This window comes from Corvus kubaryi, unplaced genomic scaffold (genome assembly GCF_017639235.1).
Source record: "Corvus kubaryi isolate FWS band 111438036 unplaced genomic scaffold, C.kubaryi_AGA036_p1.0 37232, whole genome shotgun sequence".
NCBI classification, from domain to species: domain Eukaryota; kingdom Metazoa; phylum Chordata; class Aves; order Passeriformes; family Corvidae; genus Corvus; species Corvus kubaryi.
Window position 1 is genome coordinate 3,642,969 of NW_024581066.1, and position 25,121 is coordinate 3,668,089.

Below are 25,121 nucleotides of genomic sequence, written 5' to 3' on the forward strand. Positions count from 1 at the left end.
CTCTTACAAGTTGTATGGCTTATTTCTAAAAATCCGGCAAGCACAGACTGAACAAAATAAACCATTTAAGTGTGTGTAAAAAAACCTCTTTGACTTCAATTCCAGATATAAAAACAGATATTAAGCACAGTGATAGGAACTAAGTGATATTTAAGTACATGCACTGATCATGAGTGATCTGTTGCCAGGGAAACTGAAATTAAAGAAAATAACCTTCCACTGGAGACAATTATTAAGCAATTCCTTGTTTGACTCCTTGCTGTCTATTAGAAGTTATCCCTTTTATGAAGTTAGCTGTTTTGTTACAGAGTTTCTTTAAAGCAGTGTATTCACTCCAAAATACAGCCTACTAGACAAGCATTTAATACTTTTTTTGGTAGAATATTTCACTCCATGTCATCACATTACTTTGTATTTCATCACCCACTGAGATGTGTTTTACTGCAACCGATTCCCACTTTAAGTAGTTGTAGTCTTCATGTTTAAATCCTGCATTTACATAGAACAACATATAGTGACACTAATGATGATGTCATGCCTGGTAATTAAAGATATGGGATGACTTTGTAGAAAATTATGATCTATATTAATGATTTACACCTACATATGATTAACTACTTTTATGTTTTGGGATTATGAGGTGGTAGAAATGGTATACTGTGCATCAACTCAAGATTCGTATGAATATTTTATTGCTTACTTTATGAAATGGTTTGTTCGAAGGAGAGAATTGGCATGATACATAAATCAGGTGGTTGTAGAAGGAGTGAAAAATAGTTACAAATATATAATCCTCTAGGTCTGGCTTTGAATTTCTGAAAGTTAACCTAGAACTGTCAGACACCATTATTTCCACTTATATTAGTGAGCTTCAGGGCTAAATAGCTGAAGGTTCACTGTCTCTGTTTTATTGTTACATTTTTAAATCATTTAGCAAAATTTTATCGAAATTACATTAGAATTTTGAATATACTATTTCTATATGAGTTTTGCACAACATTATGCTTTGATTTATAGTGTTGAAGTGCTTTCTGAACTTGAAAATTAATTTAAGATCTGTGGTTGCAACAACAGTTTTCTTTAGCTGGGAGAACATGATTTGGTTTGAATCAATCTACATAAGGATGGATAAGAAGGTGTTAAATAGTACTTTTACACTGCAAAACTAATGTATTCAACTGCTTCTGACACCTTGTCCATATTAACAAGTCCTGGAGACTAGTGCAGTTGATGGAAAGTTTCAAATAAACTACTGTATGATAAATTAATTAAAAATGGCAAATCCATTAATAAAATAATGTAGCCATATTCTATTATTAATAATATAGGATGTATTTTTATTGTACATGCTTGATTTTTTTATGACACTTTAATGTTATGTATTTTGTCTACATACAGTTGCTTTTGAGGAGAAAGTTCCACAAGAGTTTGATCTGTGGTTGGTCAAATTGCATCATTACAGTGTTCTTGGACTTTTTGCAGGTGACAGCTTTGTCTAAGGATGTGGCTGTTTTGGAGGCTCAAGTAGAGAGAATTACAAGGGAAAAGAATTCTCTAGTTAACCAGTTAGAAGAATCCCAGCACCAGCTTGCATCTCATGAAATGGAGATGAATAAGGTAAGCACATTTATAAAGGAGTATTAAGCTCGGTTTTTCTTATCACTGTGACCTGAAAGAAGAGAATCTTTGCCTTGTCCATTTTCTTCTGTTTTGGTAAGGGATGTGTGGTAACTGTAGATTTCATCTCAATATCCCAGAGGCACTACAACTATCCCAGTTGCAGGGGTAAAAAAAAAAAAGACTTTTTCAGTTTCCAAGTCACCTTGTCATGCAGAAGCAAACTTTTCTACTTTGCAGCCTATGAGGGTCACTATTTAAAACTCTGTTCCAGTGTTTCAGTAAGAATTGTGTTTGGTCTGAGTGAGACAATGTAGAATTCAACAGTGTCCTCAATTGCTACCTGTGGGACTTGCAGTGCTAAAATAAAGGGAGCTATTAAAATCACTGTTTTTCAAGTACTTTCCTTTAGACTTTCTATGTAGTACACTGCTTAATTCAGTACTATTGATAGTATGCCTCTTAGAAAGAGATCTTCTAGTTAAGAATTATAGCTTAACATGCACCTTGTGTAGGTGTCTCACTCTTGGGTGCTTTCTTTTGCACGTTTCTCAATCAGTTAGTGCCTTTATGTGGGTCATAACATGAGAAAGAAAAAAATATTTGTTACAGCCTCTTGAAATGTCTATATTCCTTACCAATAATCCTAGGGCCCATCCTATTTCCCCAGTTGTTGATTGCAAGGATTTGAGGAGCAATTTATTCTTTGGGCCTCTAGAGATTTCTAGAGCGGTTCTCAAGAGTTCCTGTCTTCCCCTGCTGTCCTGGCTGATAGAAAGAGGCGAAAGTATTGCAGAAAATTCATAGCAAAAAGTCATCCCAACATACTAGAAAATTGAATTTCACTTTAACTGAAAGACAAATGAGTATTTTAAGAATGTCAGAATGGTTTGATTTACCAAGTCTGAAACACACTTCTGGTCTTTCAGGCTGGGTTCACAAGTGACTAGCACCACTTGCAGGGGTGAGGAGGTGGTGAAAGAGGCAGTAGGTACAAATATTCATTGGTCTGAAAAGAATAATATTGTACCCTACCAATTTGACGTTATCTCTCAGGAGATGATACTGTGGTTCCAGTCTCTGCTTCAGTTAATGTTCACACAAAGGTGAATGGGTGGTCACCTTGCAATAGTCTATGCTGTATTTTAATCGCATTGTCCGGAGAGATTGGAAAACTTCATTTGTGTCCCTGTACTAAACTGAGAAGTCTTGAAAATCCTGGAGGAACCTCCCAACCACTGAGCTGATGGGACTCTGTGCATCACCCTGACATTTTCATTGGCTATGTGATATCTTTGCTTGTGAATCTGACTTCTTGTTTCCAAACTCAGTTTGCCTTTATTAAAAACAGAAAATAGCAACACTTTCGTTTTGAGTTTTATCCTAATTATTGTTTTCCTTCATGCACCAGAAGTCAGGGAAAGAAAATATGGAGTGAGGATCTATTTCCTTCTTTCCTTAGGAGACTGAAAAATCCATTATTAGGACAGCACCATCTGCTGATTCTTCTGTGTTATTCCCTTTGTACAATGTATGGGGGAGCTGAAGGCAAGGATTGCTGTATTTTTTTAGTTTCACTTGGAGGAAGTGACATACTGCATTTTGTTACATCCCTCAGGTAAAGGAAGGAGGAGGTAGAAAGCCAGGGTTTGCAAGCCATGCAGTTGCATCTCAAGATTTTTTTTAGTTGCATATAATATTTTAGTGTTTAAAAAATGCTTTAGAACTTTGCCATTCTTCAGAGCATTTGCTGCTTTGTGTTATTTGCAATGGCTAAATTCACAAGCTGTCCTTTGAATTTATAAGTGATGCTACTTTTTAAAAGTTATGACAGTTGGTTTAGTTTTTTGCTAGAGTGATTTCATTGCAGTATGCATATTTACTTTTTCCCCACTTTTTTTTTAAGGAGAAAAAAAAAAGTGAAAATGAGAAGAGGTATAAGACTGAAAAACAGAAATTAATTTGGGTTGTAGAATATGTGAGAACGTTTTTGAGAAGCACAGAGGATTGTAGCAGCAAATTAAAAGGATGTACATTTAAGGAGCAAGTGCTAAAAGACTATAGGCAAGGCAGGAAAGTAGAGTGAGTTGGGAAGAAAGTTGACTAAGAGGAGCTGTGAGTAAACACATTTGCATTCTCACTAAGGCATGTGCACGTATTTGGATGGTTAATTAAGGTGGAATGAACAGGCACAAATTGGAGGTGATGGCACAGGATAAGGACAAAAAGGGGACAGCTTAGATTGAAAATGGAAGAATAATAACCCTGCACAGCAGTATAGTTATGTGGAAGGGATTAGTGATCTTCTGGTTTTGTTTTGGTTTTTTCTATTTCTTTCACTTTCTCCTAACCCCTTCACAGATTGTCTGAAATTGAACTGCCAGTTGGAAAGGATTGAGGGGGTAATATAACAAACCCTGCAACATCAGAGAATAATTGTGTAAAAGTGATTTCTTGAAGTGTTGCTTTGATCCATTTCTTCTGGACCATGTATCTGTTTAAATCAGACATTATTTTTTAAAGACATTATCTTCAGTTTGCAATAAGTTTGTAATGCTCTGATCAAACTTTGAAAATTATTGTGTTAACATTTAAACAATTTCTTTCTCAACAGCGTAAAATTGGCAAGTTAAAATATACCTTTATTTAGGAGTGTGATAGATGCTTTACTTCTAGGTTTTGAACATGTTGACATAGACTTTCTTGGGATTTTACAGAGAATGAGAGAAGAATATAAAACCAACAACTGTCATCTAACTGTATCTAGTGACATGTATTTACAGCATAAGTATTTATACTTAGCAAAATCTTGATCCAAATATATTTGAATCTAGAAGGTACTGCATATGTCAAAGTTAATTACTATATATAGAATTCAGATCCACCTTTCTATGTAAAAACATTTACCATTTGTAGACCCAAAATATCTGTAAATTAAAAATATGTTGCATTTCAACGACCTGTAGAGGGCACCAAAAGATCTAATTGCAAACCCTGGTCTATGGATTCTTCAAGCTACAGATCATGTTGTCTGTGTAATCTAACAGGTGTGTGGAGAAATGCGCTATCAGTTGAATCAAACCAAAATGAAGAAGCATGAGGCAGAAAAGGAGCTCAGAGAGTACAGAACAAAAACTATAAGGGAGCTTGAAATTAAGGACCAGGTAAGAGATAATACTGCTATAACTTTGCAGTTATTAGTAACCTAAGTAGGGTTTTTTCAGAAGCTGGAATGATTCATTTTTCTAATAGTGGTCATTTATTACTGTTAAATGGTTTCTAAATTAATGGCAAAAAGCCAGATTTTACTGCTAAATAAATACCTCTTGGTTATCTTAATCTTGTTTTCAGCCCTAGTATGTTCAGTTTTGCGCATCACTCATTCCATGCTTTCATATAGAATTACTCTATCATATTATTCATACAAGCTACTTAAATTCTGTGTACTGTATACATGTGTTTATACACTTTTTCTCACAAATAAATCCACACGTAATTACCTATACATGCAGTCTAACAGAACATTCAAGACTCTAAACATAACCTAATGATACCAAAAATGAAAATTATTTATCTTCCAATTTCTTTAAAGATTCAATGTTACTGAATGCTGGGATTCATAAAAAAGTTTAAAAAAACAAAACCAAAACAAAAGTAACCTTCTAGAAAAATAATAACTATAGAAAAATTCCACTTGGCATTAACTGTTGCTTATCTAAAACTGGGTTTTATAATAATACAAAAACCAGTATATGCCTTAGGTAGTTTGTGAGAAAACATCCCATGCAGTAAGAAAGATTATTAGAGTAACCTGCAACATACTTGGCAAACAGCTTGAACAGGTGTAATCTGCATCTTTTGAGGTGCCCTTTTTCTTGAGATTCTATCAATTTTTCTCTAGGACTTCAACCTTTCAGTATTCCTCATAAGTTGTGATTTGCACATAAGAGTCTTCTAAATACACAGATATGTAAGATGCACATGAGGATGATTTTTTTAATATGCTTTTTGTTATTTGAGCAGCCTATCCAACAGGTTTTGCATCATTCTTTTTCTTGTAAATAACTGAACAAATCATTCCCTGTATAAGAATATATGTAGGGGGAAAATAAAGTATTTCAAAAATTAAATTTTTAATTACCAGTTACTCAAAAGCTTCATGTAGGACAGTAAGTTTATTAAATTAATAATGCAACCTTAGTCTGGAAGCAATATTAATTCAAGTTGTAATGAAAATATATGTAAAATCCAAAGGAGGAGCTTATTAGGTGAAATAACCCTTCAACATGTATAGAAAATCATACAGTGCAGAAAAACAGAGGTCTTAAAGCATTCTTTTTTTCAAGGTTTGCTTTTTTTTTCACTCCTGCATCCTTTAGGCCTAAGGACACTGAAAAACAAAAAACAGGCTTGTCGTCTGTGTCTTGACAGATATCACAGATAAAAGAGTTGGCATAATCTTGGCATACAAATAAAACAGGATGTGTTTAATAAGATACTTGAAGAAGTATCTTGGATTTTAAATCCTGTTCTCCAACTTGCTTGAGGATTGCCTTTTGAACAAATTACAAAATTTAACAAAATATTTTAACCTCATGTATCGACATACTGGTATATTAATCAGTGTGGGGCGGAATACACCAAAATGTGGTGATTTATAATTTTATATAAATTGAAATGATGAGAGGGAAAGTTCCTATCAACAAAAATTATTAGATAATTAGAAACAAAGTAGATATTCAGTAATTATGTTATTATATTGTTCAAATATGATTGTTGGCTTGTCAAAAAAAAGGAAAACATGCAATTTTGAAATTGTCAGACTCCGTATCTAGCAGCTGTTTTATAGCTGTGGCTCCAGTAACCCAAAAAGTTCTGTATAGGTCCTAGAATTATTTAAACATCAAAGGCAACCCAAGGAGAGTGTTAGAATGCCTTATTCTGTTGTTGTTGCTGGTTGGCTGGGGATTTTTAAATCAAATTTTTACAAGTGTTGATAAGTCATTGCAAATTATTTTGTTTATAAAAAATGAGAACAGTTCAATCACATCTATCTTTATATTTAAAGAAAACCTGAAATGTTTTATCTTATGTGGCACTGAATAGCAAACAATAATTGTTCTTTGGTCTCTCAGCCATGACCTGACCTTCTGGCTAAGAGACAGAGCTGATACCTTCCTTGGCCACCATCTGTTCATAATAAATACTTTTTTTTTTTTTTTTAAAGTAGAGAGACAATAATGTATGAGTATTTTCATGCTATTCTGTATTAAATGATGGCTTTTTCTCTTTTAAAAGCAAAGGATCATGTTTTGGATTGCCTTTTAACATTGAGAGCAAGTTTACTGTTTCTTGAGGTATAATTGTATTTTTAATTGTGCTGTGGATAAATTTCAGTTTGGAAAATATTTTTTAGTTTACATGTAGTGACTTTTAAAAAAGGATTAAAATTATTCAGGTGTGTCAGAATAGGCAGAAAGCCCCACATGTACAATTTAGGATCACCAGGCACACACATCTATATGTCAAGTAAATACAGGTTGATATTTATCATATGCTGGTATTTATAAATCTTATTCAAAATTGAACTTACATCATTTAGGAAACCTAAAGAGAGTATATATCTTTGGTCTTACTCTCTTTATCCTAATATCTTTTTTCCTATCTTTATTGTTTGGTTAGGACTAATACCCACATGTCAATATCTGTTATAACTCTCTGTTATTAACATTTTACGGGAATATTTCTTAAAAATTAAGAAGCAATGGGCAATGTTACCATTTAAATTGAATAACTGTTTCGTAATATCATCCATCATGATCCTGATTAACATCAGGATTATGGAGGGAGGTGGGGGGAAAGACATGTACCACACAGTTTCTCTACACAAAAACCACATCTGTTCATCTGGCCCGATATGTTGTAAAGTAGCATAACCTACTGCCCTCTCTTTTCCTCTCTCAGCCAGCCCTCCCATTGTGGATGTAGCTGTTCTGAAATAACAGTGCATTACTTAATACTTTTACTGCTTAGGAGCAAGCTTTATAAATTACACGAATATAATGCCTTCATGGCAGTAAACTGTGTCCACACTAGGGGTTGTACTAGCACAGCTATATCAGAGAAAAGTCACGCCCTAACCTAAATTGCTGTTATTAGAACAAAAATTGTGTGGCATATTTGACACAGCAGGGCTTCACTTTTATAATACTTTTTTGTTAATTTGTAAGCACTGCATGGCATAATTTATGCATTTCTAACAGAAATCATACTTTTGACACACTATGAAATTGTTCCTCAGATTAACATCACTTGCTCTTTTCAGCCTTGCCTTATAAAAATAAAAATGAAGTTCACTCACTGTTAATAATTTGCTTTCTGTTTATCTGAAATAATTTATATTTGGCTTATAAAATCTTGCAAGCTTCAGCATGTAGAAGTGAAAACAGTTTTTAATATTGGTTTCTGCTGTCCAAGCCAATTTGGGTGTCATCCTTATTAGATAGTTCTTACCAGTAGCATGGCTCCACTGGGAGTTGTGGTGTCCTTGCAATAAAGTAACAGGACATGTTAAATCCAACTCTGGAAACTAACTGCAGCTTTTCAATTTTGCTTTATCATGTTTTATGGAATCAGATAAATGCTTTGTGTAGAAATAAATCCAAGCTAGTAATCTTAACCTGTAAAAAAACCTTTACATTTGGGCAGATATAGTTTGGGCAGATACAGTTTGAAGTGGGGGATTACAGAATTCTGTTGCCTACCTTGTAGGTGACAGAATTAAAAGCTCCAGAAGCACTGTACTAAAACCCACCAGTTTTTAAGAGTTGCCTGCATGGCTGTTCATGAGTCCAAATAAAAAGAAGTTGAGACTCACAGACATGCATAACCTATACAAATAGGAAGAGCTACACACCAAAGTATTTTTCTGCAGTATGACAGAACCTAAATGATGCCTCTGTACATTATAGACTGACAATTTCGCAGACAAATAAAAATCTGGCAAAATTGCAGTCCAAAAGCATTTTGCCAAAGGGTATTTTGGGAATGTTTATCTCATTTGTCATAAATCTGTGATTTATAGTAACCTAATTTAGATGTTACAAGAGGAGAGATTACTGACTCTGTCTTCATCAAAAATAATTCAGGCCAAGAATTTGGGTATATATCCTGGAAATGCTTCAGAGTATCCAAAACAAGACCAGTAACACCTTGTGAAGACCCTGATTCATTGAAATGTCTTTTTATGAATAGATATCAAGCTTTCATGAGTCAGGTTTTAAAATACTAGAGTTTTCAACAGCTGTGACATTCAGCATATCACCAGATGTTTTGAAACTTGCAAGTTTTAATAACTGGTGAAGATAGGATTATGCGTTATGTGTATTATTGTAACAGTCTATATTTATATCTGATATTCTGTTTCCTCATTAGTTATGAAGATGCTCTGGAAATTCTCTTTTGAAAAGAAATTATATTAAATCAGTAAATGTATACTTGAGTAATATTTGGCAGGGAGAAATACCCCAAAACTCAGAAGACAGCTTGAAACTCTTAGCATGAAATTTTCTCACTTGGTCTGACCTTGAGTATAATGGTCTTAAAAGTAGCAAACCCAAATTGCTTTTGGACAAGAAAGCATTAAGGAAATGTGATAACCTTTACTGTAACTGAACTCTTCCTAATTAATAATTTTGTGTTTTGGGCATTCAGTGCATTAATTTGAAAATGAGTAAATAAGGAGTAAAATGGCAGTACTTTAAGCCTTGCTTTGATAGGAATTTTCCGGCCTGCTCAGGAGGAACATCATTCTTTTCTTTGTAGCTGAACTTACTAGCTCATCTCACGAATTTTGAGGAAGACATTAACCTGCAAGCCTGCCATATATATAAAAATATAATATGGCTGCTGCTGCTGCTATGGCATAGCTTTCCTCTGTCAGCCATCCATTCCTCAAGGGTCAGTGGTATGAGCAGCCTTCATTAAATCTTACCGATTTCCTTAAGAAAAAATCCTTGGGACTAGGATTCCCAGTAGTAGACTTTTCTGTACTCACTTGTCTGCATTTTCTGTACAGGTCTGCTTCCCCTAAGCATCTGGCCTGCTAAGAGGAATAACACAGGATTGGGATTTTATTGTTCATAGGTGTAGGTTGGCCCATGTAACCTTGATCCATATTCTGCCATCCATAGGGATGTCACCCCACAGTATATGGAAAGAGAAAATTGTGTATGTGCATTAAAAATTATTCAGAGTAGGAAAAGAACTGCACATCTCTTGATATAGTGGGTATACATACTTTAAAAAATGCTTGGTTTCTGTTGGGGTTTTTTTCTTCTTCTCTGACTAGAAAAAGTGGTTGTTTTATCAATAGTCATTGTGTCAACAATCAGAAGAAAAAGAGTGTAAAAGTCCCTGTCACTTGTCAGTCATTATTGCATAGGTATTCTTTTCAGCTACTCCTTAATGCTGTCCAGGAAGTAAGAACCAATCTCACATCAGTAGTCTTAAATAGTGTTTGAAAGGATAAAAGGAACAGGTTTTGTTCTCTCCTAGTTTTCAATAATAAAGTAGGTGTAATCTTCCCCTTCCTTCTTTCTACATGCATCCTTCCTTTTCTGAAATTTTTATCAGCAAGTGAACCATGTATTTTGCACTACCTCATTGTCCCCCATCTCCTCCCTGTGCAATACATTAACAAAAAAAATCATCTTGTTCCACTGTGAACAAAATCACTTTCTTATCTCTGCTGGTAGCTGCTGAGTTAATCTGTAGTACAGCAATGTTCTCTGTTAAAATGTGACTGTAATAATATCTATGGGATTGGAAGTTTTGTTCCTGAAATAGTATTGCAGTTCAGATATTTTGGCAAATTAAAAGCAAATATTTTCATGGGAATGATGAGGTAAAATTCTTGTATAGTATGTTTCAGCCATTCACTCTTGTCATTTCCATGGGTATTTATCCACAGGGACCATGGTGCTCTCCAAGAATTTGCACAAGAACAGACCTTAAAGATTATTTCTTAATTAATTAATTAATTAATGTGAGTACTCATAAATATATACTATGCAACATAAATTTTTTTCTTGCCCCAGCTAACAACTGCAGGTAACAAGTTTGCTTCAGTGAGATTTAAAGTGTGTTCCTCTAAGCGCATCCACCCTCCATGCTATTCCCACGAAGTTCTACCAGCACCCCTGCTCTTCCTAGCAAACTGCAGGGTCCTGTCTCTCTTAATTCTCCATCAGTTTGGAAGCAGAGATGGCTGCTCTGAGAAAGGCTGATGGCTTTTGCTTAGGTGATGGCTCCTGTCTTGAGGCTGTGCCCTTTAGTGGAGTGCACAAGGTGTGTGGTACTGCCAGGTGCTGTCACACTTTGCAGTACAAGTGACAAAGGGGTCACAAAACTACTTGTCTTTGAGGAATCCAACAGTCCCACCAGATCTGGTTAGGATGACAGCCATCCAAGAAATCACAGCCTGCTTTGCTTGTCTAGGCTATGTCTTCGTTTGTCCCTCTGGTCTCCAGAGATCAATTGATTTGTGAGCTAGCCATACAGAAAAAAACTTCCCAGAGGAGCCATGTGTGTTTCTTGGGGCGACTTTTTGTGTTTCTGGTCAGGTTACTTGCCTTTCCTGTCAGGAAAGGTTTTCAGATTCCTATTTTAGGCTAAATGATTTGCAGAATTTGCAGTAGTCCTGTGGTTTTTTGTGACTTAGCCTCTTAGAAAGAGGTGGTCTTTGTGAACTCTTTGAAGCCTTGTATACATATTTGTATATTCTCACAGCTTTAAAATAAATCTACTTCCAGAAAGGAGGTTTCCCCTTTGAAACCACGTGTAGTTTTCATGAGTACTTTGTATCCTCATTCAGATTTGAATGGGAAGCAGCAGTAATTCAAATAGAATGCAAAAGGGAGAAAGCCCTTGTTGGGATGTGGTGGGGGTTAACCTTGTGATGGCCCTCACTCTCTTTACAAAGTTGGATAGTTCTTCAGGTGCAATATGCTATGTCAGATGGCCATGCCTGGGAGGTCTGAGGTTTAGAGACCACTCTGAACCTAGAGTTGCTTGATTGATATCAGGATTAGGATAGAAATGACTGCAAATGACCCCTGCTGCATATGGACTGATAGTAATCCAGGTGAAACACTTGAAATCTTGCTACCAATCTTGTTTTGTTGATTTTTTTTAATTAAAAAATAATAATAAATAAGAAAATCCAATTAGTTCTGTCCCTGATTAATTAGTGTTATTATTAGGTATGGAAGGCAACATGGATTGAGATCAGTGTTAAATAGTGCAAAAATTTCCTGTCAATGGTGTACATAGTATTTAAATGTATGTGCAAGGCCGTACTGGGGGCACCTCTTTGAAAGACTTCATCCTGAGCACTATCACTGGTCTCACTGCTTTGAAGGCTACTTTAGTAAATGAAGCTAAGCTTATGAGCATCATGGCCTGTAAAAGTGTATTAACTTGAAGTGTGTCTGCTTTTATAGATGCTGATTGCCTTTTGGGGATGTACATTCAAATACTAACAACCACAGTGATTATATTTCACCTTCTATTACTCTATATTTTTTCTTCTATTTTTGCTTCTATTTTATGCCCCTTTAATCTTTTAGTAAGGGTGGCAAATGAAGTATGAAACAAAAAAAAAGTATTGTAAATTCACATGAATATTTTACTCTCCAGAGTTATTTTACTGCAGAATTTGGGCAATTATACATTCAGTGCAGAATTTACTTTTTAGTTTATACTGTGTATGTTTTTTACCTGATGTCTGAACATACTGGGACAACAGTAAATATCATCAATCACTTAAGAATTAATTTGATTTCAGTTTATTTTTCTTTTTTTTAGAAGTCTTCTAAAGCTGTTTTTTGCATTTTCTTCAGAGTACAAGTTCTTGTATCACCACTTAATCATTCTCATTTGTTAAAAAAAAAAAGTATTTGTCTTCTCTGTCAGTTTGCTGTTATGTAAAATTCTATGGAAAACATCTGCTAGTTTGAAGTATTAAGTTGTATTTTTTGTATACAATAGAATCAGCATCCATATGAAAAGAATTAAATAATTACTTTAATCTTTAATTTGACTTCTTTTGAATGAAATTATTATTTAATTTAATCAGATTTAACAGAGATAGAGATGTCTAGTTAATTAAAAAGCACATTTTTGCAACATGCATAAGTATTTTTAGGTGAAGATAATGTCAGATAGGTTGACTCAGTGTTTGAGAAATCATCTTTTATGTTTTCCAGTAAGCTGCATTTATGTCACTGAATGAGCATCTCCAGTGTGTTCCCCTAAAAATGCATTGTGAAAATCTGAAGATAATTTTTAAATGCATCACAAACTAATGAATGAGAAGTGAAACACTTCAAGAAAAGATACAATAGGGTCCTACATGCTCCAAAGTGGAAAACTTAAAATATAAAAGGTGGCTGGTGGTAATACTGAAAAAAGAATAATTGATTTAGAATAAAAATTTACTTCAGTGATACTTCACCAATCCTTCATTTTTGTTTAAGTAAAACTTCTTTTGTGTAACTGAGCTGAATATGGATGCAGGATGGTGTTAGTGTGTTTCAGCTTACTAATAATGGAGAGGTTTAGCCTGCCATCTTTCCATGGCAAAGTGCCTATTGATATTCCTGGGAGTTTGGGCAACTACAGAACAAGACATATTAAATAGTACTTTTGAAATTATGTGCAGAAGTAATAAGAACATTAAAGTTGCAGAGTTAAACACCAGAAGTTGCCTGTTCTAACCTTAATGTAGTCTTGTTGTACGTATACATTATGATAATTCTGTTCCTTGTTATACTGAAAATCTGTTTCAGATTTTCTTAAATGCAAGATTGTCATCTGTCTTTTTGCAGTTCTGTGCTCCATCTCTTGTCTCTCACATACATTGAAAAGTTAAGTACCTTGAAGAAATAACTTTCTGATCATGTGGTAAAAAAGCTGTATCACAGGTGATAGGCACTGAGGGATCAAATTAACACTGCATGAGAAACAGAGCTGTCAGCAAAATGCTTTAGTTGGTGGTTTGTTTCTGTTTCTGTCCCTACAATTACACTGGGGCCTGGATAGCAGCTACAGAACTGCTTGCAGCTTCCTGATAGAAGAAATGGTAACTGAAGTAACATGAAAATTATTCTGAGTAAAAGTTGGGAAAAACGGTGCTGATAAGGTTCCCTGCAGAAACAGTGAAGAAGACTCATTGATTCTGTAATTTCTCTGTAGATTAAATCCCAATTACATTGTGATGACCTAATGATGGACTATACATATTTCAGAATTCAGGACAGAGTGTATTTGTGAGACTATTATTGTTGATAGGAGGGAGAAGAGGGTTGTTTTTTATTACATGAACATGTCTCAGAATCTGAGTGTTCATGTTTCAAATTATTACCTGAGTTTTTAAACTGAAGTATCCCATAGTGTTGAGAGTCTGGTCTGTTTGCAGCCTGTAAATGTGGTGTGGTGTGTGGCTCCTACCAAATTATTTTGAATGAACATGTTTTGGTGTTTCAAAAAGAATAATTTAGTTGATAAGCCTAAATATACCTGGACTGGCTGTTTCTGAGTTGCTGTTCACGTGGTTTTTTGGGTGGCATTTTTCTGCCATCCCTTTCTCATGAGGTTGTCTGCTGTTTCTGCCATGGTCATTACCAGAATTTTTGTGTAGAATTCCTATTCTTCATATAGCTCATGGTGCAAGTACCTCCAAACATTGGTATTTTAAGATGTTTATGTATGTCTGTATATACCTACACATGTGCACAAACGTATGTACATGTGTACATGAGTGTAAAGCAGCTGATACTGGATTTTGGAATTACTGATGAAAATAGCACAAGTAAAATTGTTCTTCAAGCCACATGTTTGTTTTCTTGATACTTCTAATAGAAATTATAAGACACCTGTGAATGTTTAAAGATCTGTCATGAAGTGACATTTCCCTATCTGAGAATTTCCCCCTGCACTTTCATGACAAGTGAAAGCTATGTATGTGTTCTTGAGCTCAGCCCTGAAGGTTCAACATCTGGCTGATGGAAACGAAACATTTTCACCAGAGGTTCTTGCACTTGGAATTTGCTTCCTTCTGTGGGTCTGTGTCAAAACCTGACTGAGCCTGTTTAACTCGAGGCAATGGTGTAAAGCCCATCTGTTCCTTGAAACGTTTCCCTCAAGGAGTGATCTAGAGTGTATTTATGTTCTCAGCTGTGGTTGTGCTTTTTTTAAGTACTTAGCTGATGCTTTTGGACTAATGTGTGGTTTGGGGTTGTTTAAAGGTGTGCTGAAGGGATGTACTTTTAAAGCAAATTTTAGGAATGTTGCAGAACTTCCCTATCTTTAACTTGTAATGACAGTGAAGACTTCATGTCCCTGTTTATTATGGATGGAGAAATAACACCTATGAACTGCTACTGTTAAGAAGAATAGAGAACCCACTGAGACTTCTATTTAAAATACATAAAAGTCCATGAAAAGTGAAAATGCAAAGCATTTGCAACTGAATATCTTTGAGCACCTGATTTTAAAAAATTCTGTTAGTGTAATAGGTTGTTATATTCTTTTGAAGGGAAGACTATTAATGATTTTGTAGATAATTTTACTATCTTTGCATTTGAACTTGGAATTCCCAATATTATTTGGTAGGAGGTGCATGTGATAAACAAGGTAACATTTAAATTCCAGTTAAAATTTCCTTCATGAACCTTTGTTGAGTGGTCTTGGGGGGGAGGGGGGGGAGAAAGTGTACAGTTAAGTGGCAAAACTAAAAATTAAAAAACTCCCAGCCCTATGAAATGGTGTTATTTTTCTGGATTAAGAGATTGTATTAGTCTGAGTTCATAACTTAATGTAAGTAGTTTAGCTTACATTTTTATGGGTTGAAAAGAGACAAGGTTTTACGAAAGTGCTTCAAATGTAAATATTGGGTTGGGGTTATATTCATTTGTTTTTGTAGGATGTTTGAATAATTTCATTAATTAAAGAAGATACTGTGTCTTGTCTACACGAGGAAGCTATCACAAATAAGCTATGGTATGAATTTAAAGTATAATAGCTATTCAGCACTAACTCCTTATAATAAGAACAGTTTTATTCTGTACTACAAATGACCTTTCACAGTATAGTTGACTGAAAAATATGCAAGTTCCCTCCAGCCCCAATGACAAGTAAATATTTATGTAGGGAGTTAATGCAGAACAGTTGTTACATGGTAAAATTACATTGTCAGCTTATTCTGTACTCTAATGGCCTTTTTAAAAGCATCCTTAGGACAAAGTATAGTATTGTGTTACAGATGTATTCCTACAGGTACTTGTATGTTGTATATGGACTTAAAGAAAAATATATTATTTCTGAGAAATTTTATGAAAAATGTTTAAATTGCTGACAATATAAGTGAGAAAACATAAGTCTAGTATGTATCACTGGAATTGAAGATGCTGGTCATGCAAACTTGACTATTGTTGTTTGTAAAATAAATTAACAGAGTCATCAACTTGATATACAAAGACTAATGATATTAATAAAATAAAAGGATTAACAGCAGCTGTTAATTTAGGGTTAATTTATTTAGGGTTCAGACAGAAGTAATAAATTACTTCTTTTCAATAATGGTAAAATCACAAAATTACCTTTATTCTCTTGCGAAATACTAGGTGACAAAGCTAAATGCCCACTTCTCATTGGTTAGGTAATAGGCATCAAAAAATAAAAATAAATTAATTATCACAAGAGCTATCCTGTGTCAAGCAGCTTCCAAAGATGGTGACTGTTCCGCTGCCCTTCTGGCTCTCTACCACAGTGAATTCAGGCCACAAATATGGAGCCTTCACATAAGAAAATTGGAAAATATTTGAATGCCTGTAACTCTTAAGCTGCATGAACACAACAATGTTGATTGTATATTAGAGTATTTAAATATGAAACACATTTTGGCTTCTCATAAGAATGTAATTTCAAATACTTCAATTTGCTTGTTTTGCAGTTTTTATCAAGTAACTACTTTTGTTCAAAAAAAGAAGGTGCTTTGATCATGGTTTTTTTTCTTAAAATGTATCTCTATGTATTTTTTAAATATACTTTCTTTGGTTCTATAATTTCCTAAGAAAATAGAAAAACTGGGATTAGAGTTGAATGGAAACAAACAGCGTTTGGAACAAGCCCAGCAGGATGTGACAGGAGCCAGAGAGGAGTGCCTAAAACTGACAGAACTGCTGAGTAAATCTGAGCACCAACTGCACCTCACCAGGTACCCCTTATCCTATTACATGCTGTAGTACCAATTTCATTCTGCTAATTTTTTGCCACAGGCTTCCCCACAGTTGTTGTAGATACTTGCAGTCATTGACTGAACGGGCAGCTCTCAGTCATGTTAGAAGGGGAGATTTGAATAAGTGAGTTATGAACTACAAAGTGAGTTATGAACTATAATTTATGAAAGTGAATTACTAGTGTGTAGAAGAGGCAATGTTCAGCTTTGTTGAAGAGGTGGCATGCTTCTAGGCAGGAAGAAGAGCAAGGGAGACTGCAGCTACTTTTTCTTTCTGTTGCTGTGCTTGGTAGGACAAATACATTTGGAATGTTTGACACTGTAGCGTAGAACAGCACCTTTAAGCATAGGAGTTCTCAGAGTAATAACCTGAAATTTCATCAGCAGAATGACCAGGAATCTGTATATAAATATATAAATTAACATAATTTTGTCTATATGAGGCAAGCTCAAGTATGTGAGGAGGGTGTTTCAGTCTCTTGCTCAGTGAAGATACAGTACAGTGCAATGTATGATCAGAGACTTCCCCTGTGCATATTCCGTCCTTGGGTATAGTTCCCAATGTCTTTTGCTGCACTATTCATTACATGTTTCTAGAGAACTCCAGAAGGTTGACATGCCAATTATTCATTGCAACTTGAGTTTGGGTAACTACAGAACTTTTTCCTTTTGCCTCGGAAAATGCTACTGTCCAACTGTTTGCAGGCTTTTGGTTGTATGTGGGGGGTTTTTTGTTCCATTGCCCTGCTCCCCCCAAGAATGCACATCCATAAACAGATCTGGCAGCTTTTACTCAGTACTTAAGGGAAAAAGTTAAGTTAGTTTAAATTTTTCATGGGGGGAAAAAAAAGCTCAGATTTTTATCACTTAACAGAAGTCTGTGTGCTTATCCAAGTCTTGTACTTTTTGGGCTTTGTGAGAATTCTGCCATTGAGTAAATGGAAATAAAACAGAACCTTGTCTAAACTATTAAATTCAATGAATCATTTTTTTATTCAGCTAAATTTCTGTGTAATTCAGAGCACGGTTGTTTAACAGATGGAAGAAAGTACCACTCTAACAGCCTGTATTTAGAGAAAAAAATATGCTAGAGGTTAATGAACTTGAAAAAAGTTTTGGGTGAGTTGTTAAGATATCTAAAGTTTGGATTTAGCAGAACTTTATTAATAATGATTTGTTGTGATAGTTAACCAAATGGCTTTACCACGCTCCTTTTAGCAAAGGCTGATTATATGCAATAAAGCTCTGGATATCTTGGATAAATCTGACTAGCGAATTTATAATTTTTTTTTTTTTTTTTTTGGTGAAAATACTCAAAATGTAAAAATGAGGATTACTGCCTGCTTTTACTTAGCAAAGTAATTAAAGCTGGATACCTAGCACACAGATGATTCAGGTAGCTTTTCAATGTATGATCTCTGACTCGGAAAGTTTCTGAGATGCAAATCACTGGAGGCTGGGAACAGTATTTTGGGCAAGTAATGCTCTGTGCTGACCCTGTTCTCATACAATTTCACAGGCACCTGCTTTTTGAGACAGATGCTGAACTGCCATGGCTTCTTTGACCTACTGCAGACACTCTTCTGCAAGGTCCTCATCTCCTTGGGATTTTTTTGGTTGTTTTGGGGGGGTTTTTTGTGGGTTTGGGGGGTTTGGTTGGTTGGGTTTTATTTTTTTGGGTTGGGTTGGGGTTTTTTTGTAATACTGTGTGTTCGTGTTTGGCATCTCCTTACAAGAATTGAAATATTTGCTATGTTGACATGTATTTATTGGAAAAATGTATATGTTGAGGCATGGGAAATAGGTTCAAATCTTTCTTCTTGACATTCCCCAAATTCTATAACACTTTGTAGATTTTAGTATTCTCTGTACACTTGGAGTGTCTGTCTGGTTTCCAGGAATACATTAGGTGATGTTGCTTAAAGAAGAAGGGGGAGAAGAGATGAGCAATTTGTTGCTCCTGAACTATTACCTGTTTTCCCCTTGAACTGAAATTCATAGGGCAGAGTTTGAGATGTTCTCGTAGTGTCGCCTAGTTGCAGAGGAAAACATCCCCTACTGAAATGAAACTTGTCCTTAGCCTGTACTCTTTTTCTTCCTCTCAGCTCACTTCCTCACAGAACAGGTTTTCTGTGTTAGTGAAGGTATAAAAGTTACATGTCTCTAGTGGCATTAGTTTTGCATTTTGAACTCAGTGTGTTTTTCATGGATTGGTACATCCATAGTTGTTGCATGTAAATTATATTCACTTGGTTTGCCTTCTTTCATTTATTCCCTTCACCTCAAATGGCAACTGTGTCAGTGAAAATGCTTGAAGGGTAGGGGTAATAGCAATCCTATGGGGGTTGTAGACTCATTCACTGTAGCGCTTGCCAAGGAAAACAGATTTTAAGCTCTAGAGTCCTGCCTGTGGGAGGTTGCTGCAGAAATTGCACTGATTTAGTGCATCTCTTGGGTATTCTGGCCTTGGCCTCATCTTGCTGATTCTCTTCTTTTCAGGAGAGGACCAGCTGGTTCACTCCAAGTCTTCTCACAATGCTGGAGTTGAGGGAGGCCTGTACTGCTGTTTACACCATTGTGGATAGTTTTTCTGTTGCCTTGCATGACCTGTCTGTGCTGTTCTGGCAGAAATTAGAGGTAGTTGAGGAGATACAGAAAGAATTCTTTGTTTTGTATGAATTATTGTATTACTAAGGAGAAAAGCTTCACTAGTCCACTGATTCTAAGTTTGGATATTGTAAATAAATAGGATTATAAAAAAATGAATACAAGAACTTTGGATTTTAATGTACAAAAATGAGATAAATGTATATGAAAGGAATAAATGAGAAAAAACATGCAGTCTGTGTTATAATGAGAAAAGAAAGTACGTTGAGAACAGCACTCTTCTCCAGGAGTCCCACTTCTTTGCTGTATCCTAGTTTTCAGACACTGTTGATTGATTACCAACTAAACAGCTTCTAAGTTAACAAAATGTACTTGTTAAAAATGAAGAAAAAAAGGTTACAATTAGCTATTCTAAACCATTGCCACAGAGTTTAAAATTGCCTTTTCCTGTCACCTTTCTTCCTGGAGCAATATGTTGCTTAGAAATACTTGCTATTAACATGCACTTTCTGCTATTGAATCTAGTTAGTAATTCTAATTTGTGTATCTTCAAAAGACTGGGGAAATTCAGAACTTCTACTGTGTAGTTTTGCTTGTCAGTCATGTAATTTTGCAGATGTCACCATGCTATGAAACTGACCATGATTGTTTAAAGTTTTCTTGGGGGTTTCTTTCACCCTAGTTTCAGCTTTGAGGTTACTGTAGTAGGAGAACCTTATGAAATTAGTTCGTAAGTCAGAGTTAAATTGCTGTTGCTTTGGCAAGGTTAGGTCTTGCTAATGAAACTTACCTGAAGCCCTTCTTCAGAGAGTAGAAAACATACAGGTCTATTGTCCTTAGTTAATGAGAAAATAGTCATTAAAAATCATATCAATATGCTTATGGAAAAGATCATATAAAACATGCAAGATGTTAACAACTTGTCTGTATCTTAGTGTGCCATCTAATGTAAAAAAAAATTTTCACTATTCTTGTGTAACAGAATCATCATTAAAAAGCATTCCTCTTTTTCATTCAAACCAGATCTGAAGGTATTATTTGTTTCAGTTGCAGTCAGATGTAGTTCCTTTTTACATATGCCAAAGAAGTTAAATAATCCCTAAGAAGCGAGTGAATCATCAATTTTCAAAATTGAAATTATTATGTCATTATGCATTTTCTCAGGTATGAAGATAGATGGATAGATAAATAGATGGCTCAAGATTTTTTGACTGAAATGTCATCTGAAATTTGATAGGAAATATAATTGACTAGAATAGAAGCAGATTTAGCTTACTTTAAATTTTATTGTTCTTGTTTGCTTGTATGAAACACTGTGAGAACTTCTGAAGGTCAGCTTGTAGGTAGGGAAAATTACAAAATGAACACATGCTTTCATGTTCCGGTGACCCACCAAGCTGACCTAAATCCCTGTGTCACTCTCTTGAAGGATCCCCGTTAATGTGATATTTCTTCCCTCTTTTTGACAATGATATGATTGCTAGAAAGCAGCATACCTAAGGAAGTGCCAATTGGGTTTTAGCAGTGCTGTAGTCATCCTACTGCGCATTGGTGCTTCTTGCTGGTTTCAGTGACTCCATTAAGGCTAATTTCTATTACACATATAATAACTAAAGCACATACCCTTCCAGGTTAATATGGCATTATTTAATCTCTGATGCTCTGGTGTTGAGCTGTATGTCATCACTGGTGTTCCTTGTTAGAATTTACAACCTGACTTATTAATTGATTTCTCTACTTAAGCTTTACTATTAAATGATGAAATGTAAACTTCCTGGTGGTTATTCACAGCCCTCTAGGGAGTTGCCCAATACTTAGTATTTATTGGGGTTTTTTTTTCTAGTAGTGTCTATTCGTTAGGAACATGCTTAATACCATGCCTTTTCCAAAAATTTTAGCACCTCAGAGTCCATCACCTATGCTGGAAAGGAGTTTTGGAGAAATGTTGTTACTAGTATTAAATGACTGAGATATGCTTAATGTTCTCAGACTGACTGACTGATGAAAGGACCAATAACACTTGAATTGGGGTGTGGGGGGAGGAAGCAGAAATGAGGTGTAACCGGTGATTGATTTCTAATTTTTTATAGTCTGCTCATCATGTACAAAAGCATTATTTTAAAATGCAGGGATGAGTGATAACATGAAACAACTCTGATAACTAACAAACTCTTTCAATTCTATTTCATATGTTTACTTTTCATTAAATTTAGGGGTAGTTGCAACTATGTTGTTGTGATTCAGTCAACATTTATTTCTATCTGGTTTTCATATACAAAGGCATCAGGATGCCAGAAAATAAACTGTTAACGGAGAATTAACTTCTTTGGCACGCTTTCATACTTATCTTCCAAATTAAAGAAAATGAAATGGGCAGAAGCAGAGAGTAGATTACCTCCTTTTTGTCAAAAATGGTGGGAATTTGAAAATTAATAATAAAAAAGGGAACAGATGCAGTAACATGCCAGAGGGAGATTAATGTGGAGAGTAAAATCTGTGAGCAACAAAACTGAAGCAAACTGAATCAGTGGGAGGTGGTTGTACAATCAAAATCAGGATAAAAGAGAAATTACAAACAACCCTGCACTTGTCAAAGTAGTAGTAATGAAATCCTGACTCTGCCAGCAGCGAGAACCTGTGTTAGCACTTTGGGGTAAGGCCGGGAGCCGGGTGCCAGGTAGGAGGGCAGCGCGAGGCTGCTGGGCGGCAGCCATCGCGTGTGGAACAGATGGCAGGGAAAGCTGGCCGGGGAGGGGCTCCTTCGCAGAGCTAATCAGACAGTAACGGATAGGGCAGCTGGGAGGACTGACCACCGCCAGGCGAGCGGCGGGGTAGCCGCAGCCGTGCGCGATGTGTGCAGTGGTGTGCCCGCCGGCCGCACACGAGACCTTGCAAGGTCTTTTCGCTGCCGCGGCCGCACAAAGTTGGGAGGCGGGCGGGGACGGGCCCGGGCCGGCACCGCGACCCTCGGCGGCCTCCGGGGCGTCGAGCGTGTCCCGCCGGCGGCATCGCGCCCCCTCCTTCCTCAAAAACGCGGGGCTTTGCTCTCGGCCCTGCCCTGTGATAAGGTTGCGTGGTTTCGTGTTTTACCGTAGCAGTAGAGCGAACGTAGAATGTGGCGACTGACAGAAATGCGAGAGCACGTGGGTCCGGGGACTGATCCAGGAAACCGACAAGGAAAGTTTGCTCCCGCTGAAAGGCGGGAGAGCTGTAGGTCGGCACCTTCCCACAGGGCTGGGCCCCTCCAATGAATGGAACCGGTTTTCTGAGGTTTTGTTTTTGCTCGGAGGAGGCACTTCCCTACACATAAATGAGAGCTTGTGAGGAATGAATGGAGGTCCGAGCCTTCTGATCTTGAGTCAGATGAATAATTTGACTCACGTAAGAAGTAAAGATCAGTAGGATTTCTTGTGCAAGTAAGAGGTAGTCGTGTGTGAGAGGATTACGAAGTCATGCCCCATGTTGATGACTATCAGCATGAAAGAGAAATGAAAACAAAATTTTATCGTGGAAAGGGGGAAATAAAATCCTGAAGTGTAGCAAGGGAGATCTTACCTGTTCCTACCTGGTTTTGTTTGATCAGGATATGTGATACTTTTCCAGACAATGTCAACAAAAAAACCCTCCGTGTCCTGCATCTGCTTTTTGAACTTGTGTATATCTTGTCTGCAGAAAGTTTATAGCTTGGCTCAATTATCCATTTTGAGCAGGAAGGGGAGGAAACGTTACAGGGATTTGAAATAGGTAGTATACATAGCCATATGCTATTTATGCAGCAGTTTCTGCAATAAATCTAATTTGGTGCTGTCAAAAAAAATTAGACTTATTTGCTATAGCAGCACATTAGTAAATGATTGTGGTAGCTTTAAAAGTTGTCATTCACTCTGCTTTACTTGCAACTGAATCTTGCAGAGCTCTTTTTTTTTAATCCCCCTTCCTTTTCCCCTGAGCAACTCTGTGAAAATCTGAGTTCTTTGTCCTGCAGCTGTAGAAACTGCAAATATTTTCACTACTGAAAAGAAGGGCTTGCTTTAAGGTAATTGAAGCAGGAGGTGGAAGAAAGAATAGCCTGTATTGTTAACAATCATATGAATGTATAGGTGGAAAAATTAATAAAGTGGTGGGGGATAAATTTCTCCCTTGCTTACAGGTTTTCATAGTGCAGCTGAAATTGTTTATCTGATTATACAGCATGTAGATAAATTAGCTGCTCTGCGTTATTATAGAAGGTAAAATATTTTACCTGCCATGATAAGACCATATGCTGCTTTATGAAGACTGATACTGAGTGATTTGAAATAAATCGGTTCTGTCGTCTTCTGGCAGTGCGTTGTAAAATTTTCGAAGCTGATACACTTTGTGTCAAGATAACACACAATTATTTAAATATAATTCTATTTAATATTTTAAAGATATTTAAGTGATTATACAGACATATAAAGGCCACTGATTAGTTTTATAAGGGATAGAAAGAAAATGTAAGTGAAGGAGTAAAAAACAAATACAAAATCATGTTAATTTTGAACATGAAAATGTTTATAAATTATTAATAATTTTTAACAAGTTTTAACATGCTTGACAATTGTATTTATACAAGAAAAGGCAATAATACACTTTCAGATTTTAGTATTAGATTCATCTAAATTTTTCTTCACGGCATTTAAACTGCAACTGGTCACATCAATGATCACATCAGGTTGTTGAGGCAGCCAAATTGCTACTGCATGTAGAGTGTGGTTCAGGAGCAGTGACAATACTTAAAGCGCTTTGGAGCGAGTAGTGAATTCAGATGAAACACTGAAGAGACTAACTGCTGTAGAAAACAAACATCTTTATAAGGTCTTTGTTTTGAGCAGTTATTATTCAGCACTAACAGTAATAAGTTTATGACTGTATATCAAATATTTACTTTGGTCTCATTCAAATTAGGTTTTTTATTTGTGTGACTAATGACAACAGGATAATGATTTATTTTTTTGAACCAAAGAAGTCTTTCAGATACATGTATTCAAGGCTGCTGGATTTTTTGCTGAATTTGCTACTGGAAAAATGGTTCTGATTTTTATCATTATTTCTGACTTGTTCTAAAGCTTTTCTCTCAAGTACATGGAAAGCTTGTTTTTATAGTAAGCTAAAATGTACTTTTTGTGTCAGCACTTGGTATTTGTGAACTTCAACAATTTTAAAAGCTGTCTTGTGCTTTCAGAAGTATATTCAAAGTTGTTTATTTTATGCAGTCACAGTGGTTGTTCATTTGTGGGTATTTTTTGGGTTGTTTTGCTGTGCAAGATTCTGCTCCTGAAATTCTTGCCTAGAAAAAAGATTCAACAGAGGACCCAAAAGATCCTCAGCTGGAGACTTTACCCAATTTCACTTTGAAGAGCATCAGCCTGCAGGTTGTCATTGCTGGAGAAAGTAGCTGCTGGATGGAGGGAGGAAGGAAAAAAATTCACCTGAGCACGCCAGCCTTGGCTGCTTGGCTGCTCTCCTCACCCCCTTGCACAGCGCCCTTGTGCCCGTGATTGGTCAGGAGAGGCTGAGCTGGGAGATGCCCGTCCTGAGCGAGCAGATGAGCTGCTGTCGGCTACTTGACAGGGCT

General features: G+C 36.1%; 1 protein-coding gene across 5 annotated transcripts in view; it reads left to right on the forward strand.

Moving 5' to 3' along the window:
• The window catches only part of SDCCAG8 (SHH signaling and ciliogenesis regulator SDCCAG8), a 108,998-nt gene that overhangs the window by 23,825 nt on the left and 60,052 nt on the right, over nucleotides 1-25,121 (forward strand). For all 5 annotated transcript variants that reach the window (XR_006015212.1, XM_042023008.1, XM_042023009.1 and 2 more), the window contains exons 11-13: nucleotides 1,483-1,617; nucleotides 4,665-4,781; nucleotides 16,752-16,894. Coding sequence is in view for 4 of the 5 variants with exons in the window: in XM_042023008.1 (XP_041878942.1) it covers nucleotides 1,483-1,617; nucleotides 4,665-4,781; nucleotides 16,752-16,894 (395 nt within the window). In the remaining variant the exon portion in view is untranslated. The remainder of the gene's footprint in view (nucleotides 1-1,482; nucleotides 1,618-4,664; nucleotides 4,782-16,751; nucleotides 16,895-25,121) is intronic.